General features: G+C 46.5%; 1 protein-coding gene across 7 annotated transcripts; it reads left to right on the top strand.

The window, feature by feature from the left end:
* Positions 1 to 721: 721 nt before the first annotated feature.
* On the top strand, positions 722 to 15,318 carry LOC117729479 (transcription activator BRG1). Of its 7 annotated transcripts, none has more exons than XM_034530584.1 (34): positions 722 to 731; positions 1,214 to 1,419; positions 2,009 to 2,141; positions 2,790 to 3,326; positions 3,412 to 3,507; positions 4,525 to 4,768; positions 4,978 to 5,104; positions 5,203 to 5,376; positions 5,467 to 5,640; positions 5,743 to 5,919; positions 6,024 to 6,071; positions 6,552 to 6,682; positions 7,399 to 7,453; positions 7,538 to 7,647; positions 7,834 to 7,981; positions 8,078 to 8,241; positions 8,370 to 8,436; positions 8,578 to 8,688; positions 9,199 to 9,441; positions 9,541 to 9,654; positions 9,776 to 9,883; positions 10,224 to 10,310; positions 10,567 to 10,613; positions 10,707 to 10,873; positions 11,011 to 11,174; positions 11,761 to 12,021; positions 12,113 to 12,190; positions 12,289 to 12,507; positions 12,635 to 12,897; positions 13,485 to 13,593; positions 13,736 to 13,837; positions 14,480 to 14,612; positions 14,802 to 14,941; positions 15,248 to 15,318. In XM_034530584.1, exons 1-34 carry the CDS (start codon positions 722 to 724, stop codon positions 15,281 to 15,283), a joined length of 4,983 nt encoding a protein of 1,660 aa, XP_034386475.1. In that variant the 3' UTR covers positions 15,284 to 15,318. The 7 variants fall into 7 exon arrangements, with proteins under 7 accessions (XP_034386475.1, XP_034386499.1, XP_034386518.1 ...); XM_034530608.1 differs by lacking the exon at positions 722 to 731 and having other exon boundaries at positions 1,252 to 1,419; positions 2,790 to 2,954; positions 3,057 to 3,326; positions 11,761 to 11,988; positions 12,068 to 12,190; XM_034530627.1 differs by lacking the exon at positions 722 to 731 and having other exon boundaries at positions 1,252 to 1,419; positions 2,790 to 2,954; positions 3,057 to 3,326; positions 11,761 to 11,988; positions 12,617 to 12,897.
* Positions 15,319 to 18,799: the final 3,481 nt, after the last annotated feature.

The raw sequence follows: 18,799 nt of genomic DNA on the forward strand, positions 1-18,799 counted from the left end.
TAATTGCGTGCTTTTTCTGTATTTTATTATGTTTTTAAAAGGTCCATAGTTCACAAAGTAAGCACTGCAGGTTGTCAAATTACGAGAGATGGGCACCCGTCATTGGTAATAAAGGTTCTGAAAATCATCCTGTACGAAAAAAAAACTCAAATCTTAAAATACTTGTATTGCATAAGAGAGAAGAAAAAAAAGATTACAGCACCTTTGGACACTTAATTGGTTTTATCAATTAAGTTTAAAACAAATATTTTTTTATTTTAACACAAGTGCATATTGTTGTGCTTTGTCATTAGTTTACGACCATGCTTACTCTGTTCCTAGTCCCCATGTATCATGACGTACCAGTCGCGTACACTAATTAACTAATGAAAAACAGACTCCTCTCCTTCCATTCTTTACGGTGCACGTGTAACACCTACGTTTGACTTTAAAGGACTCCATTTACACGCAGTGTATTTACGGTGCACGCTTTACAAAATCCAGAGCCTTGGTCCGGAGCCGCACGCGCATGCGCGCTGCCGCGCAGCCGTGACTAGACAGTCGGTCATAGAAGCGGCGGAGGGGGCGCTCGAGCGGCGTCGGTGAGACAAATCAACGCTCCGAGGCGCATTACGGAGAGGGTGAGTAGACTAATTGCGTCAACCGCCGCGTCGTCCTCTTCATCCCCCGCAAACAGCAACTCGGGAGCGCAGACGTTCACCCGGGACCGCCTGTCCTGTTCATGCGGGTAGGTCAGTCGCACAAGCACAGTCCGCCATTCCCCCCCCCCCCCTTTTTTTTATTTTTAAAATGTTAAATATATTTAACGAGACACCCTTTCATGGTCGGGGGAGGAGAGGAGGGGTGGGCGGGTTCTCAGTATCATGGGCTCGTGTGCATAATTTACTGTGATTGCCCCCGTGTTCAGTTCAAGTGCGGTGGTAGATCCTGCACCCGTAATTGCATCTGCGCACAACGGGTGATTTGCTGCAGCGGAGGATGGAGAGCGTTGGAGAAGATGCTCCCATGTCCTGCAAGAGGCTGTGCAGCCCCATCGTTTATCACAATGGTGCAGTTAAAGCAGATATGCGGCCCGGCTGTTTGAGATGTCACCCAACAGTTGTGTCTAATCAAAACCACTAAATTGATGCTAATTTGGATCAATTACTTTTGCACAGTGCAAAGGGCCGCGTCGTCCTCCTCCCGCTCATTTCCTCTGTGCCGTTTATCTCAGGTCCCTGCTGCTCACCGAGGAGCAGGAGATCCAGGGCGATGTCCACACCAGACCCCCCCATGGGAGGCACCCCTCGCCCAGCTCCCTCCCCTGGTCCAGGTCCCTCCCCTGGCTCCTCACACAGTATGATGGGCCCCAGCCCTGGCCCTCCGTCCCAGCAAGGCCCCTCTGGATACGTCCAGGACAACATGCACCCTCTGCACAAAGTAAGGACGTGACAGGCCCCCAACGTCCCGCTGAGACACGCCACTGTAATCCCAGTGCTTAAATCCATATCCAGCCAATTTTATGTTATTCATGCATATTAAGGAGTTAAAACATCCCATTCACATAATCTGTAGGCTGTACCATGCGCTATATGGATGTTAATTCCACAGAAAAACATTAAATAGAGATATAAAATAAAGATAACTGTGGATTTCCATATTCTATATATATACTGTATGTGATTGCACCTTCATTTAATATTTCCATCATGGCTCCAGTCAATCACCATGGGCACATGCTAACACGGCACATTGTAGCACTAATCCATATTGAATAAAGCAATTATTACTTTTAGCCTGTGATACCGCTGAAAAACCGCCGATGCATATCAATCCATACAATCCTCTTCACCATATTTACCAGTCAAACTTCTTTTAAAGGTGTGAAACTGTCATCATCATACAACTCCTTACATTGTATAGGATATTTATAACGGCTGTATTATTTATGTCAATATGCTTTTCGCCCCATTAGAACTGTAAGATGTTTGCAGCTGAAACTGCCAGGATGTTTTCATTTCTCCAACAGTCCATGGAGAGCATGCATGAGAAGGGCATGGGGGAGGAGAGCCGTTTCATTCAGATGAAGGGACTGTCTATGAGACAGGGCGGGCACGGCGGTATGGGCCCCCCCCCCAGCCCTCTAGACCAACACTCACAAGGTAGGCGCTGCTGCTGCTGCTGCTGCTCAGACTAAGCTTGTGCAACATCGGCCTTTTCCAGCATTGTGCAAGACAAGTTGTTTACTCTTCTGTGATGGCGTAGTCCGGCTCACAGGGAGTGTCTCTGTTGGAGCAAGCCGTTATAAGCCGTTGCTTCTCACTCTTTACCCTTTTTTTTTCTTCTTTTTTTTTAAATATCAAAACACAACATCTTAGTGGAATGAAGACGCTGCTACCAGTCAGGTAGCAACGTTGTTGCTTGGCGTCTGCATGCAGCAGTCGGCTATAAAGAAGGGATGCAGGGAGTGCAGACTGTGAATCAGCGTTAACATTATGAAACAACAGTCTGATGGTAGTGGTACAATAATAATTAATGAATGACTCATTATTCATCTGGCTACGCTGCATGTCTTTGGTTCAAGGAGTAGTTACAACAATTTGGGAAATCAGCATGTCCATTTCCTGCTAAGCGTGAGATGAGAAGAGTGATGTCACCCTCTAGACTGGAAACTAAGGCTAGCTCACTAATCAACATGTTATGTCTTGTTTGTTTGATATGAACCACAAAAACATCCATATGTGCGGATTTACTGCCAATATTTCTTTGTCAGACCAATATTTCCCAAAATGTCAAATGTGCCCTTCCAGGTTACCACTCTCCATTGGGTGGCTCTGACCACTCCAGCCCTGTCCCTTCAAATGGCCCTCCCTCTGGACCTCTTCTGCCATCCTCCTCCTCTGGTGGTCCCGGCTCTGCCTCTGCACCTCTGGACGGCCCCAGTGGCGATCAACACTCCCTGGGTCCAAATAACCGTCCCGGACCTCCGGGTAGCTCCGGCCCAGGCCCCAGCCACGGACCCATCCTGGGCCCCGGTGTCTCCGTCCTCGAATCTGGAGGCCCTCCGTGCCCTGGAGGTCCTGGTGGTCCTGTCGGTCCTACTCCTTTCAACCAGAACCAGCTTCATCAACTCAGAGCCCAGATCATGGCTTATAAGATGCTGGCCCGGGGGCAGCCCCTGCCAGACCACCTCCAGATGGCGGTCCAAGGAAAGAGGCCGATGCCCGGGATGCAGCAGCAGCCCATGCCCAGCCTGGCTCCCGGAACTGGAAGCGGGCCGATAGGTGGGCCAGCAGGACCAGTACCAGTGCCTGGGTCTATGGGCTCAGGCTATAGCCGAGTTCATGGTGAGCATGCGCGGGAAATGTGTGGAATACCAAGCTGTCTTGTGTTATAAATGCGGCAAAAGTCTTAAAACAACCTGCTCTTTAGGAATGATGGGTCCCAACATGCCTCCTCCAGGCCCATCGGGTGCAGCCGGGATGCAGGGACAAAACCCAAACGGACCCCCGAAGGCCTGGCCTGAAGGTATGTGAGGGGGTGAGGGGGTGAGGGGAAGCTGGTAAGTCCATATGAATTCCAGTTATGACTCTTAATTAAGACAAGTATACAGTTAGGATAGGGACAATATGTTCATATACCAAATATATATGAGGCCAGGTGTGTCCTTTTATTAGAGCCATCATTTAAGATTTTCTTGATGAGGGTTTAGAGCATTATGTTCCCATTGTAGACCCTGGCACATTATACTATGTTGATAAAGCCTTCTAGCATTTATTCTCCCTTCCAGTATTTGTCCTGATATTAAGCCAGGAAAACTAAAAAGTGCCCTGGGGAGCTTTCTTGTTCATCAACAAGTTGTGTAAACATCTAGTGCTTCTCACCAAAGCACATTGTAAATACGATAAACACAGTATATATATATATATATAGTGTGTGTATATATATATATATATATATATGTTCATTGAAATGTGATATACTATAGAATAGCCAGAAGATCATGCTGGCTTGCATTTCTTCAAAATGTGACCAGATGCAGTCGGGCATCCTGGTATTTTTGGCATCCTGCGTTTGACATAAAAAGTATTTGGACAAACTATTTTTGGGCATATTAAATAGTATTTTAGTATGGGTAATGGAACACACAGCATGTTTATTTGCTAGCAGTCTACTTCTTCCCTCTCTTTGTTGGTGCATTAATATGTTTATTTGTGCCTTTATGGAATAGGTGACAGCCAACAGCAGGCTTGTGTGGGCCGTCAGCCACCATGTACACATGTTGTGCACAATACAAACCATATTCCTAGAAACATTGCTCCATAGTGCCACCAGTGGTCAATAAGTCCCCAGGTTACCTTTAAGCATATAATACATGACTTCCTGTGCACAGAAGCTGTTAGTGTCCTTTTGTCTAAATGTTGCTTGAATCCTACCAAAACCATTATAGGGACACAAAACATTTATTCTTCATGAATATAATACATTTTCTATACGTTGAATGTAGACCTTTCCTCTCATTCCCACTCTCCGCTTCCCTCAAAGGTCCCATGGTGAATGCAGCAGCCCCCTCCAACGCACCCCAAAAGCTTATTCCCCCTCAGCCCACCGGTCGGCCCTCAGTTCACCCCGCCGCCTCCCCAATAATGGCGCCACAGACTCAGTCGCCTGGCCAGCCAGCACAGCCTACTCCCATGATGCCTTACCACGCCAAGCAGAACCGCATTACCCCCATTCAGAAACCCTGCGGTCTCGACCCAGTGGAGATACTGCAGGAGAGGGAGTTCAGGTACGCCAGGGGAGTCACACTTTCCCTAATCTCATTAACGTTTTCTGGAGCATAAAATAACATTGCTGGAGAGTTTTCTTGCTGAATTAATTTTATTATTTTTTATTTTTATTTTATTCTGTCTACCCGAGGTACTCAAAAAACCCACCAAGTACAAAAACACAAGCCATTTATAATTCATTATTAAATGCAACTTAGTACTCCCTCAGGTTACAGGCTCGTATCACTCATCGTATCGCTGAACTGGAGAACCTGCCGGGCTCTCTGGCTGGTGACCTTCGTACCAAAGCTACTATCGAGCTCAAAGCCCTCCGACTGCTGAACTTCCAGAGACAGGTACGCGCATACACGCTTTCAACCCTCAACCCTCCGCATGAATGATGATTCTCTATGTGTTTTGCACCCTTTGCCTGTGCACGTTAAACTGTCCACAGCTGCGCCAGGAGGTGGTGGTGTGCATGCGTCGTGACACAGCTCTGGAGACCGCCCTCGACGCCAAGGCCTACAAGCGAAGCAAGCGTCAGTCTCTGCGAGAGGCGCGCATCACGGAGAAACTGGAGAAACAGCAGAAGATCGAGCAAGAGCGCAAGCGCAGACAGAAACATCAGGTGGAGGACGAATACAGTCGTGATGTCGACCATCCGGGATTAAAAGTGGTATTTTTATAATTTCTTTCCTCTCTTCTCCCGTGTTTCCAGGAGTACCTCAACAGCATCCTGCAGCACGCCAAAGACTTCAAAGAGTACCACCGCTCCATCACGGGCAAAATGCAGAAACTGACCAAAGCAGTGGCGACCTACCACGCCAACACGGAACGGGAGCAGAAGAAAGAGAACGAGCGCATCGAGAAGGAGAGGATGAGGAGGCTCATGGTAAGGAGAAACCACGCGAGTGCAGTCGCACATGGACGTAGCCCGCTTTGCCAGTATGCATGTGCCCCTTACACACACTGTATGTGCGTCTCCCCCCCCCAGGCTGAGGATGAGGAGGGCTATCGTAAACTGATCGACCAGAAGAAGGACAAGCGTCTGGCCTACCTGCTGCAGCAGACCGACGAGTACGTCGCCAACCTCACCGACCTGGTACGAGCTCACAAAGCTGTGCAGGCCCTCAAGGAGATAAAGAAGAAGAAGAAGAAGAAAAAGAAAAAGGTATGGAAAACCAGGAAGCGTGATCTCTGTTTGTTAATAATGAATGACTCTGATTAGCACCAAAAGAGATCACATACAACTCTCAGCTTCCTCTTGTCTCACAGTTGGAGATCGCCGAGGCTCAGACCGCTGCCATGGGTCCTGATGGAGAGGTGAGCAGCTGCAACAGCCGTGCTGATGGCATTAAAAACAGCTGTGGATATTACTGCGCATTTATTCCAGAGAGAAAGAAGCCGTTAAAGCGGATGTTCAAAAGTCACTGGTTGTGCGATTGTCTTGCTCTTTAAATATGTTGCGTTCACATTATGGGAAATCTTTGTTTTGTTGCTTTTTGAGACCTTTTAAACACAGCATAGACCCAAAAAAATGTTGAAACAAACATCCCCGTATTATATACATCAAAACAATGACTACTTGCAACTCATGACCAAAGTTCAAAGCCATCGCCAACGACAATGCCAGGTGGAGAAATACACTTATATTTGATATTTGCCTGATACTCATTGGTTGTTAAACTTAACTTAGCACACAGCCTTCACCATCGGAAGCTTTGTCTCTTCTCAATCGGCCATTTAAACCCAGCCCAATGAAACTAGCGCCGTGCAAAAGATAACTTGCTCGGTCCCCTGCAGCCTCTGGATGAGACGAGTCAGATGAGCGACCTGCCCGTGAAGGTCATCCATGTGGACAGCGGGAACATCCTGACAGGAGTGGACGCCCCTAAAGCCGGACAGCTGGAGACCTGGCTGGAGATGAACCCCGGGTGAGACCGGCTGGAAAGAGGAAGTGTGTGTGTGTGTGTGTGTCTGTGTGTGTGTGTGTGTGTGTTGGTACATCGACATCGTGATACGAGACTAGATATCTTCTTGGATTTTGGCGTTGTCTTTTCCTGGTTTTTAAACGATGCATTACAGTAAAGTGATGTCATTTTCTGAACTTTACTGCCTCATTATGTCCAGATTACTGATTATTTATCAAAAATCTCATTGTTTAAATATGTGAAAGCGCTAATGGTCAACCATAATTACCGATATTGAGGTATTTATTATTATTATTATGAGATATTTCACTCCTCTTCACCCAGTGATATCAAAATACGGCATCTTGGCCAGAGATAAATTCCCATGAAACTCAATTACGTTACATTGCTAAACATTATAATGCTTAAAAGGCTAAATATGACCTGTCAGCATGTTAGTGTCAGCTCGTATGCTAATGCCAAGTCGTCTTCAGTTTCCTGCTCCGTTATGAGCGGTAACAGGGCTGCTAGCATGGCTACTGTTTCCTTTAGTTACTTTAATGTAATACACCTCAGTGTTTGTTTGTGTGTGAGTGTGTGTGTGTGTGTGTGTGTGTGTGTGTGTGTGTGTGTGTGTGTGCGAGCGATTAAACATGAACATGTGCATGAGGATGACTTGTACAGTGTACGTGTGCAGATACGGGGCCCGTTAGTCGACTTAATTTGAGTATTTTGTCCAGTTATGAGGTGGCTCCTCGCTCAGACAGTGAAGACAGCGAGGAGGAAGAGGAGGAGGTGGGTGGTTTTAAAAGACATGTTGACATGCAGCCAGTTTCACGTTGACCGCCGCCGGTCGCTGACATGCTGTCTGTCTGGCAGGAGGAAGAGGAGGAGCCTCAGCCATCGGCTGCTCTGGTGGAGGAAAAGAAGAAGATTTCAGACCCCGACTGCGAAGACGTGTCGGAGGTGGACGTCCGGCACATCCTCGAGTGAGTGTGCATATGGAGTATTCCCCTTAAATACGTTTATGTACCAGTTATGTTCTCAGTAAACAAAACAAAGCATGTGCTCATCAGCTATTTACAATAGGAGAGAATAAATAGTGAGCGTGTGTGCGTGTGTGTGTGTGTGTGTCTGTGTGTGTGTGTGTGTGCGCGCACGCACGACCTCCTCAGAAACGCTAAGCAGGATGTGGATGACGAATACAGCGGCGCAGCGTTCGACCGAGGCCTCCAGTCGTATTATTCTGTGGCTCACGCTGTCACCGAGAAGGTGGATAAACAGTCCTCTTTGTTAATAAATGGACAACTCAAACAGTATCAGGTGAACGAGGCACAATCCGATCAGCCGCGTGAGAGGTAATGTTTCCTTTTAGGGGAGGTGAACGTTTCGCCTGACTGTCCCCTCCGTGTCCGTCAGGTTAAAGGTCTGGAGTGGCTGGTGTCCCTCTACAACAACAACCTGAACGGGATCCTAGCGGACGAGATGGGTTTGGGGAAAACCATCCAGACCATCGCCCTCATCACGTACCTCATGGAGCACAAACGGCTCAATGGGCCCTCCCTCATCATTGTGCCCCTCTCGTTAGTGTAACCTCTTCGTTTTGTTCTCATTCGTCGGCGAAGTGATTTACACGACAAATAAGAGGGGGGTGGGGGGGATTTTGTATTGTTCAGAATAAATAAACAACGGAGCTGTCTCTCATTGGCAGAACTCTTTCTAACTGGGTGTATGAGTTTGACAAGTGGGCACCGACGGTCGTGAAAGTGTCCTACAAGGTGGGTTTTTGCTTCTAAAAAGGCACTTATTATTGTATTTGAGCATTTATTGTAAAATAGCGTGACCTGCTTAAGTCGATGTATTGAAGTAGATGATGTATTTCTATATATGTATATATATATTTGTAATTTACCTTTCAGGGATCTCCTGCTGCCAGGCGAGCCTTCGTCCCCCAGCTGCGCAGTGGCAAGTTCAACGTTTTACTCACCACTTACGAGTACATCATCAAGGACAAACAAGTCCTGGCCAAGGTGAGAAAAGGGTGTACAAACAAACACGAGCGGGAGGACACACCCAGGCAGTGTCATTCCCGTGTCTTGATCATGTGACTTTTCGATGTGGGTTGTTTTGTTGGTCGTCTCCCACTCCCTAAATCCCCAAAAGTCTCTCAAAGTGTTTCATCCTGGCCAATCTGACCCCCCCCGTGTCAGTGCTTTCTCCTAGGTGCTGCCATACTGACACCGCCTGTATACCGCGTCTCCCCCACTGTCCTCTGTGGCCGTCGTGCTGCTATACGCTCATGTAGTCATATAGGCTTCCTGACTGCTCAAAGGTGGGTGTTGTAGTTTTTGAGTACAGGCTCCAAAAAAAAAAGCTTTGGCTTGGCCCGGAGCCGGCGCGGCTCATGAGGACGGACCGGACGAGAGGGCTCTCCTCCTGAGCACTTACTGTTTTTTTTGTTTATTTGATTTGGATGCAGATAGACTGTACAGCAGCAACTTCATCCAAACGGGCTCCTCCCCTCTCCTCAACCCCAACAGATTCGCTGGAAGTACATGATCGTGGACGAGGGCCACCGCATGAAGAACCACCACTGCAAGCTGACCCAGGTCCTCAACACCCACTACCTGGCCCCGCGGCGGGTCCTGCTGACGGGCACGCCGCTGCAGAACAAGCTCCCCGAGCTCTGGGCGTTGCTGAACTTCCTGCTGCCCACCATCTTCAAGAGCTGCATCACCTTCGAGCAGTGGTTCAACGCCCCGTTCGCCATGACCGGGGAGAAGGTGGAGACAAGGGCCGCTTATTTTAAAGTGTTTGAAAGATGACGACAGCCGGGAGCTACACTGTCTATTCTTGCCAAAATGTCTCTTTTACTCCTGCAGGTGGACCTCAATGAAGAGGAGACCATCCTGATTATTCGTCGTCTCCACAAAGTACTTCGGCCCTTCCTGTTACGCAGATTAAAGAAGGAAGTGGAGGCACAGCTGCCAGAGAAGGCATGTTTCGCCTCTTCCAGCACACACGGAAACTATGATATGCTGACACACGAGTAGAGACAAACACATATTTTATAATCTAATGATGGCAATGGTGGTAAACGCCGCTCCTCTCCGTCAGGTGGAATACGTGATCAAGTGTGACATGTCGTCTCTTCAGAGGGTTCTGTACAGGCACATGCAGGCCAAGGGGGTCCTGCTCACCGATGGATCAGAGAAGGACAAGAAGGTGAGGACATTTTGGCTGTGGCATCAATATAACCTAACAACACCCAAATCAAATAGTTTCTAGGATGTTTATGTGTCCCATACTGTCCGTTTTCTTTCCAGAATCCCCCAAAAATAATTGGATTCTTGAAATGATATTTGTGCAACATGATTGATTACTTGTTTATTTTTGCTGATGATGAAGTTTAATTTTCATTCTAAAATTCAAATACTTATAATCCCTCCAGGCTTCTATAATTGAAGCCTGGAGGGAGAATGGATGACCCTCCATTATTAAATGTTGATTGAAAGAATATCAGTGTGACTACAAGCTGTGCGTTTGGTCTGGCTGCGCTCACCAGGGTAAAGGAGGCACAAAGACCCTGATGAACACCATCATGCAGCTGAGGAAGATCTGTAACCACCCGTACATGTTCCAGCAAATAGAGGTACTACTGAGGAGTGTGAAGCAGAAACATTTAGTCTCTCGCTTCTCTCTTTCCTTGGATTCTGTGTATAGATCGATGAGGAGGCCAGGCGTGTGTGGGATGTACTTTGGATAAAAGTGTCATTCACCCTGTGTAAAATCCAGAAAGCACACAAACATCAACGCAGAACATCTCTTTACACACAAGATTGACTTGTAGAAGTTTAACTTTGTGTGTTTGACTGAACTACGGAATAAGTTTTTTATTGCTTTTGCAGGAATCCTTCTCTGAACATTTAGGCTTCTCTGGTGGGATAGTTCAGGGGTAAGTTCTAATTCCTCTTCAGGTCACGATCACACGCACACACACACACACAGACACACACACAGACGGTAACACCGCCTGCCTTTACGTCAGCCTCGACCTGTATCGGGCCTCGGGAAAGTTTGAGGTGTTGGATCGAATCCTGCCAAAGCTGCTAGCCACAAACCACAAAGTGCTGCTCTTCTGTCAGATGACCACGCTCATGACCATCATGGAGGACTACTTTGCCTATCGCAGCTTCAAGTATCTGCGTCTGGATGGTGAGGGCCTTTACTTGGAGATGGTTGATGAATTTCATTCCTTCTTTTTTCCTGGGATCTCGTTCCTTTGTTCACACTCTGCTGCTTGTTTTTCCTTCGTGTGCGTTTCCGCTCTCGTCCCACCTCTTGCATCTCAGGCACCACGAAAGCTGATGACAGAGGAATGTTGCTGAAGACGTTCAATGAACCAGGGTCCGATTACTTCATCTTCCTCCTGAGCACAAGAGCCGGAGGACTCGGCCTCAACTTGCAGTCTGCCGACACCGTGGTTATTTTTGACTCTGACTGGAACCCGCATCAGGTGTGATGAACGTTTATTTTTCATTTACAAAAGACACCGTTTCATTTGGTTAACTGTTAAAGCAGTTGGCGCTGAAGTGCCGTGTGGGGTTTTTCAAGCATCATAGACTATTCTAATTATCATAGTTGTAACACATTATAATCTTTTTATAATGCATTATAATCACTATTTGTTTCATTATAATAAAAGGGGGAAAAAAGATTAGAAATACACAAAACTTTGTTTACTTAAAGCAAACAATGACCACTAAGTGTAACTTATAATGCATAATAACAGTGATTATAATCACAACTATAGAAATTCCTTGCAAATAAAAAGTGTGAGTGATTGACCAGCAATTTTAAAGTATCATGATACTTACCTTCTAAGTCTTTCTAATTATTGTTATGAAGCATTGTGAATAGTGCTTATAACTAAGTATGCAGAGCTAAAAGCAGATTATAATGCATTTAAAATGTATTTTTTATGCATTATAGACATCAGAGAAAGTGTTACCAAAATGTCAATCGCACAATACTGCAAAAGTGGAATGTGGACCAGCAAACGTTGGAGCGTACTCAGCACTCTCCTCCCCCTCCCCCCTCAGGACCTGCAGGCCCAGGACCGAGCGCACCGCATCGGTCAGCAGAACGAGGTGCGCGTGCTGCGCCTCTGCACGGTCAACAGCGTTGAAGAGAAGATCCTGGCCGCTGCCAAGTACAAACTGAACGTGGACCAAAAGGTCATTCAGGCCGGCATGTTCGACCAGAAGTCCTCCAGCAACGAGCGCAGGGCCTTCCTGCAGGCCATCCTGGAGCACGAGGAGCAGGACGAGGTCTGGGGTCAGGAAGTGTGTCTCCGCATTAACGTGCGTATGTGCGTGCACCGGAAAACACACCGTCGTGTTTTCAAAGAGCGAGCTTGCTTATGCTCTGCCCCTGTGTGCCTGCTGTGTTCAGGAGGAGGACGAGGTGCCGGATGACGAGACGGTCAACCAGATGATCGCCCGGAGCGAGGAGGAGTTCGACCAGTTCATGGTCCGTGTTCGGAGGATGAATCGCAGCTCGCGCAGACGTAACTCCTCTGCCGACTGATTGGTTTCCTTGCCCTCCTTTTCTCCCTCTTCCTCCCTCAGCGCATGGACCTGGACCGCCGTCGCGAGGACGCCCGTAACCCTCGGCGAAAACCGCGTCTGATGGAGGAGGACGAGCTGCCCACCTGGATCCTGAAGGACGACGCCGAGGTTGAGCGGCTGACCTGCGAGGAGGAGGAGGGGAAGCTGTTTGGACGTGGATCCCGGCAGCGGAAGGAGGTGGACTACAGCGACTCACTGACGGAGAAGCAGTGGCTCAAGGTGATGAGCATCAATGGGGATTCAAATACGAAATAAAAGCTCTTGCTTTCTGGAGTGGAGGGTTGACTCTCCATTCTGTGGCAGCAAGGCCTTTGTTTTAATCCTGCAGTCTGTTTCCCCCATGCAGGCGATAGAGGAGGGCACGCTGGAGGAGATCGAGGAAGAGGTGCGTCACAAAAAGACGACCCGAAAGAGGAAGCGGGACCGCGACCTGGATCTCCCCGGGCCCTCCTCTTCCTCGGGGGGACGAGGGCGAGGGGACAAAGATGAGGATGGGAGGAGGCAGAGGAAGAGGGGACGACCGCCTGCTGAGAAAATCTCCCCCAACCCCCCCGCCCTCTCAAAGAAGATGAGGAAGATCGTGGACGCCGTCATCAAGTATAAAGACAGGTAGCTCACGTGTTCTGGTGCTTCATAACTGACAATAAAGACCACACAGGCACACACACACACACACACACACACACGTTTCTGTTGTGAAAATGTGACAGCAATTTTCTGTTTCTGGCCAACAAGGTCAAAAGAGAACGGATGTTGGGCTTCCTTGAGCAGTTGATTCTGCCCTCACAGAGACGTCACTGAATCAGACATTTAGATGGTCGCATTTATGAATTAACCCATTAGATGTCACACAAATGGCTGCAATGTTGTATTATTTGTGTTTTATATGTTCGTTGACAGTGTTTTATGTATGACAATGTGTGGCTATGGTTAACAGAGAAACTAATGAGGAGGGTTTTTCCCCCCAAAAAAGAAAACATTTTTTAAATTTTAACTAGAAACTGGCAAACAGTAGGTGATCTGAACTCTGAATGCTAACATTTACATTTTTATTCATGAGTTATTTTTTTAAAGTTGTCAGTTATCTCTCACTGACAGTGTTGGAGTAGAACAAATGAACAATGGGGGATTTCAGTCAGCTTTCAGATGTTGATAGAAATTGGTTTGTCTCATCCTGATGATGTAATTTCCTGCAGCGCCAGTGGCCGTCAACTGAGCGAGGTGTTCATCCAGCTGCCGTCTCGAAAAGAGCTGCCGGAGTACTACGAACTGATCCGCAAGCCTGTTGACTTCAGGAAGATCAAGGTCAGATCAGAAACATAGCTATTAGTCACAGAAGCGGCACAGGAACAACCACAATAAAGGAAATGTTACGGTCAACCGATACACATCACATGAGACGTTCTCTTATATAGCTTGTGTTGCACATACTGTATCTCGGCTGTAGGAGAGGATTCAAGGTTATCGCTACCGCAGTCTGGGTGACCTGGAGAGAGACGTCATGCTGCTCTTCCAAAACGCTCAGACCTTCAACCTGGAGGGGTCACTGGTGAGACTTACTTCACTATATATATATATATATATATATATATATATATATATATATATATATATATATATATATACACACACACATATAGTGACATAACCTGATTGACATAACTAGAAAGCTTTGAATAAAATCTGAAATACATTTCCCCCTACCTGTATTGCTATTTATGTTTGAGTTGCATGTGTGTGTATATATATATATATATATATATATATATATATATATATATATATATATATATATATATATATATGCTATAATCCTTCAACCATAGTTCCCACATAAAACTGCTCTTAATAAGGTCTGTGCATTATCTTCTCTTACCTTTTTATAATAGAGAGAAGACAATCTAGACTTATAAATAGCACTACAGGTGAGAGAAATGTGTATTTTTGAGGTGAACTGTCCCTTTAAAGCTGTTACTGCCACGTCACCTTTTAGAATGTGCATCTTGTTTATGATTGGCCCAGCAGACGCCTGTATCATGCATGGCGGATGGCTTTTCCTCTCTATCTGCCCTCCATCATAAAACACTAAATTCTTTAAAAAACACACATGAACCGTGGTCACTGAAAGCGCCGTTGTTGCCGCTATGCACTTGATGTTGATAGTAAAAGTTGTTTTCTACCATCTGAGCAGATATATGAAGACTCCATAGTCCTCCAGTCAGTGTTTACCAGTTTGAGGCAAAAGGTCGAGAAGGAGGAGGAAAGTGAGGGAGAGGAGAGCGAGGAAGAGGAAGAGGAGCTGGAGGAAGGATCGGAGTCCGAATGTAAGCTGACATGTCTGAGTGAAGAGAGCGGAACAGGACTGTTGTTAAGCTTTAGTTTGTTGTTGTGTGTATAATGTCATCGTTTTTTAGTTCATCTGAGTTGTACTTGTTGTGATGTCCTTTGTGTGTGTGTGTGTGTGTGTGTGTGTGTGTGTGTGTGTGTGTGTGTGTGTGTGTGTGTGTGTCCAGCTCGCTCAGTGAAAGTGAAGATCCGTCTAGGAAGGAAGGATAAAGGTGGAGATCGAGGGAAGAGAAGCAGCAGACGAACAGGACGCACCAGAGCCAAACCTGTTGTCAGTGATGACGACTCTGAGGATGAGCAGGAGGAGGTAACTGTGTGTGTGTGTGTGTGTGTGTGTGTGTGTGTGTGTGTGTTTCCTTCCCATTCATGTGCACTGTTGTTTTGTTTACAGTGACATATGGGATGGGTTTTTTGTTGTAAGGCATTTTTAAAAAGTGAAATCCCTTCAGAGTGTGAGAATTGTTTTAATTGGTAGTACGTAGAGAAGCGAATGAATGACGGACGTGCTCAGGTGACGGCATTTCTTCTCCATTCTTAACTATATATTTCTTACCATCTCATCAAATATCATGCAGCAGACATTCTCGAGGTTTCTCTTGTGTCTCTCTTCCAGGAGCGCTCCCCCAGTGCCACTGACGAGGAGTCCTGAACTGTTCCTTGATGTGGGAGAGGGGAGGGGGGGGGGCACTGCATTTTCAGTAAACACAACACACCTCCGTCAACTCCATCCACCCTCAGTCAAATGTCGTAGGACTCAAATAGCAGCGTGGATACGGGCACAGATACGCGTCGACATCACGGGGGAAACGCTACACGGACGATATCAGGAAATGCACAAGTGAATTGGACCGTTACTGGTTCACTGTTGGAGTCTGAAAAGCCTTGTATCCGTGTGTGCAATGTCAGGGGCCTCTTTGATCTGTTTTTATGAGAATGTCAGTGTGCGGTTTTTAAAAAACACAACATATCCTGCAAACTGCCATGCAGCCATTTGTAATTTCACATTTCTGGACTGCAGCAATTAAAGCTGTAACACTTCCATTTAAGTCACGCTATTTACCATTTATGAGGAGTATGTAAACGCAGTTAATAAATGGTTAATAACATGCTATAATGTAGTTGTACGCAGCTATAAGGACATTTTTATTTTATTTTTTACAGTAAATGTAATTCTCCTTTGAAGACATATTTTGTATTATTACTTCTGTGTTTTACTATATCATGGCTGACCGTAGGAGGACTTATAGCTGCATTAATCAATGTGTATATCTGCTCACTAGTATATTATAGTGTGTTAGAAACCACTTGTTGAATGTGTGTATAGTGTTTATAAAGGCGTATAGTGTCGGCATCACAACCCACCTGAGCATTCGTTAAGAGGAATAAAGGTTCAGTCAGTTAAACTCTGACACGGTGACACCTGCATTTATCCAGAGATTCTCTTCGGGACACATTTTGAGTCCTTAAGGAGTCCTTAGCTAACCTGAGGAGTTAGAACTGGTGGGCTCCAGTAAAGTGAAGCAAACATTGAATGTAAACAGAACATGTTTTCACCCAGCGTCTGCCCTCCCCTCCCTCACCTGGACATACAAAGCAGATGTTTTCACCTCTGCTTCACTGTGTTGCAACAACAGCCGGCATCCTGATGACAGAGGTGTGTGCACATCGCAGATCTGGGACCGGCGCTGGCTGTTGGGAGTTGTGAAGCCGGCCCGCGGCGGCCGCAGGGTGTTTCCAGACTTCTCCGAAGATCTTTGGAAACTCACCACAGTTGAGTGAGGTTTAATGGAGTTGGGTCCAGGCCACTTGTACTTCCAATACGAGCACTTCTATATGAGTCATGAGGTCGTCACTTTAATTGCTTCTTCTTCAGTTGTTGTGTGGTGATTTTAAGATTTACAAACTGTTCTATGTACTTTGGCACTTTTTCTGTGTTTGATTTCAAGACAAAGGACCAGAGGGACAGTGGCTCCTCTCTGCTTGTGAACGCCTCACGGCTGTACGGTGTTGCATATACTGTATAGAGTGGTTTCTTTAGGGCGTAATGTCAATGCACGTGTGCACAGATCGCCAAGTTCAGTGCTGTACTTCTTTGCGTTATGGTAGAGTGAACGACATACAACCAAAGCATCAACCTTTTCTCCTCTAAATTAATCGGGATCTGTCTGTGTTGTGTTGTGCTCATCGTCGCTGGAACTCAAAACGTGACAATAAATCACAGCAAAAGCAAACGTTTGTGTGAAGTAGCGCTGACTTCCCCCCTCGGGCTCCGGGGGAATTGTGATATTCATCTTTCAGTATTTTATGACTTTTTACGTGTTCAATAAATAATCGGCCAATTAATCAATAACAAAAATAACTTCCATTATGTCCGGCACTCATTATATGTATTATACTACTCTGGATGAATTCGCTATATTCCTAATAGCTGGAGGTAACAGAGAATAGGAGGCGGTCTAGATCCTCTGTCGACATTTATGTTTTGGAGATAGTGAAAGCCTGCATCATGCCATTTATGGGAACAATAAACCTTCAAACAGGTCAAACGTCCATCATTAACTCTGTTGATGTAATGCCTCTGCTTGACCTCTAGGAGGAGGCCTCACACAAGCACGGATCAGTCCGGTTGTTTCACTGCAGGACGAGCTTTTTAATTTAACTGCTGAAACGTTCCCCCTTAAATGTCCCATAATTTCAATCTTCGTCACAAAGGACGAGTTCGACCCTACAACGTGGAGTCACTTCATTTAGACGTTGCTTTGGCCCGACCTGACCTGACCTTGCATCCCCCCTCCAACATAACATAAAATACAACATCAACATAAAACCTTGACTCATTTCTCAGTAAGGTCATGCAAATAAACAAACACAGACGCTCTTTATCCAGTGGACATAAACAGCCTTGCTGTACCCCTCATGGCCATGTTTATTCTGTACGCGGGTTGGCTGGCATTGAGAGGAACATGCTGAATGTACCTCGTTAGGGGGGGGGGGGGGGGCTGGCACATGTTGGCTTGTGGGAATGTGCGTGGTTTTAAACGGCGTCAACAGTGAGGTCTGTGTTGGGGGTCGAGGTGTTTGCTCCTTACGCCAAAGAAAGGGAGAGGGGGGTTCCTGATTTCTAGGAACTCCTGGATCCCACCAGGAAGTCAAAGGTGAAACAGACGAGAGGCCGCAGACTATTTCACTTAAACTTCTCACATGTGGAAAAAAAAGTGTATTCATTGGGTAATGCTGCTGGCACCTTAGGTTATATTTCAGAGTAGGCAGGTACAGGACCAGCATGCACCTGGGTAGGCCTATGTTTGTTTGTTTTTACCAGAGCAGCATTAGGAGTTCTTTTGTTTGTTTTGTTTGCTAAATAAATTATGAGAAACACGGCATGGACAATGCATTCACCACCAGAGCTCTTTGCTTATTTATTTGCATTTGGTTTCCACTTTACAAACATTCTGACCTGACGAGGATCCGAGTATAGTTAGTAAACACTATGTATACGTGAAGTAGGGCGCAGTTGTCAACTTTTTTACTAATTGAAGCTGTTCTGATAGCATTCATTCACTTATTCATTATGATATAAATAATATAGTCATATTGATTGATTGATTCAACTTCCGCTTCATATCTAAACCAGTTTTCACTCACCTGTACTCACGTTGTTTCCCTGTGGATCAACCCCTCAAGCCTGTCTGCCTCTCCGGCACCTCCCTGCTCCCCCTGCCTTCCCTGCCCTGCTCCCCCTGCCCTGCTCCCCCTGCCTTCCCTTCCCTGCCCTGCTCCCCCTGCCCTGCTCCCCCTGCCTTCCCTGCCCTGCTCCCCCTGCCCTGCTCCCCCTGCCTTCCCTGCCCTGCCCTCCCTGCCCTGCTCCCCCTGCCCTGCCCTCCCTGCCCTGCCCTTTTTCAGCCCAGTCCCCCCTCGCCCTCTTGCCCCCGGTTGATTACCCCATTGTGCCCTGGAAGTAAACCGTTGCACTTTATTTCCTTCTCTGCATTTGTGTCCTCAACCTCACCCTGTAACAACCTGTACTTTTACTACCATGACAAATCTAAATGTCCACAGTAAAAAAAAGGGCCCATTGTCTCTTGTTAAGAGTCACAGATTGATTGTTTGTTTTTTTACACTAATGTATTTGTTCAATATGACTCACTTCTGTCCGCGTAGGAGA

Source organism: Cyclopterus lumpus, chromosome 1 (assembly GCF_009769545.1).
Source record: "Cyclopterus lumpus isolate fCycLum1 chromosome 1, fCycLum1.pri, whole genome shotgun sequence".
Taxonomy (NCBI): Eukaryota; Metazoa; Chordata; class Actinopteri; order Perciformes; family Cyclopteridae; genus Cyclopterus; species Cyclopterus lumpus.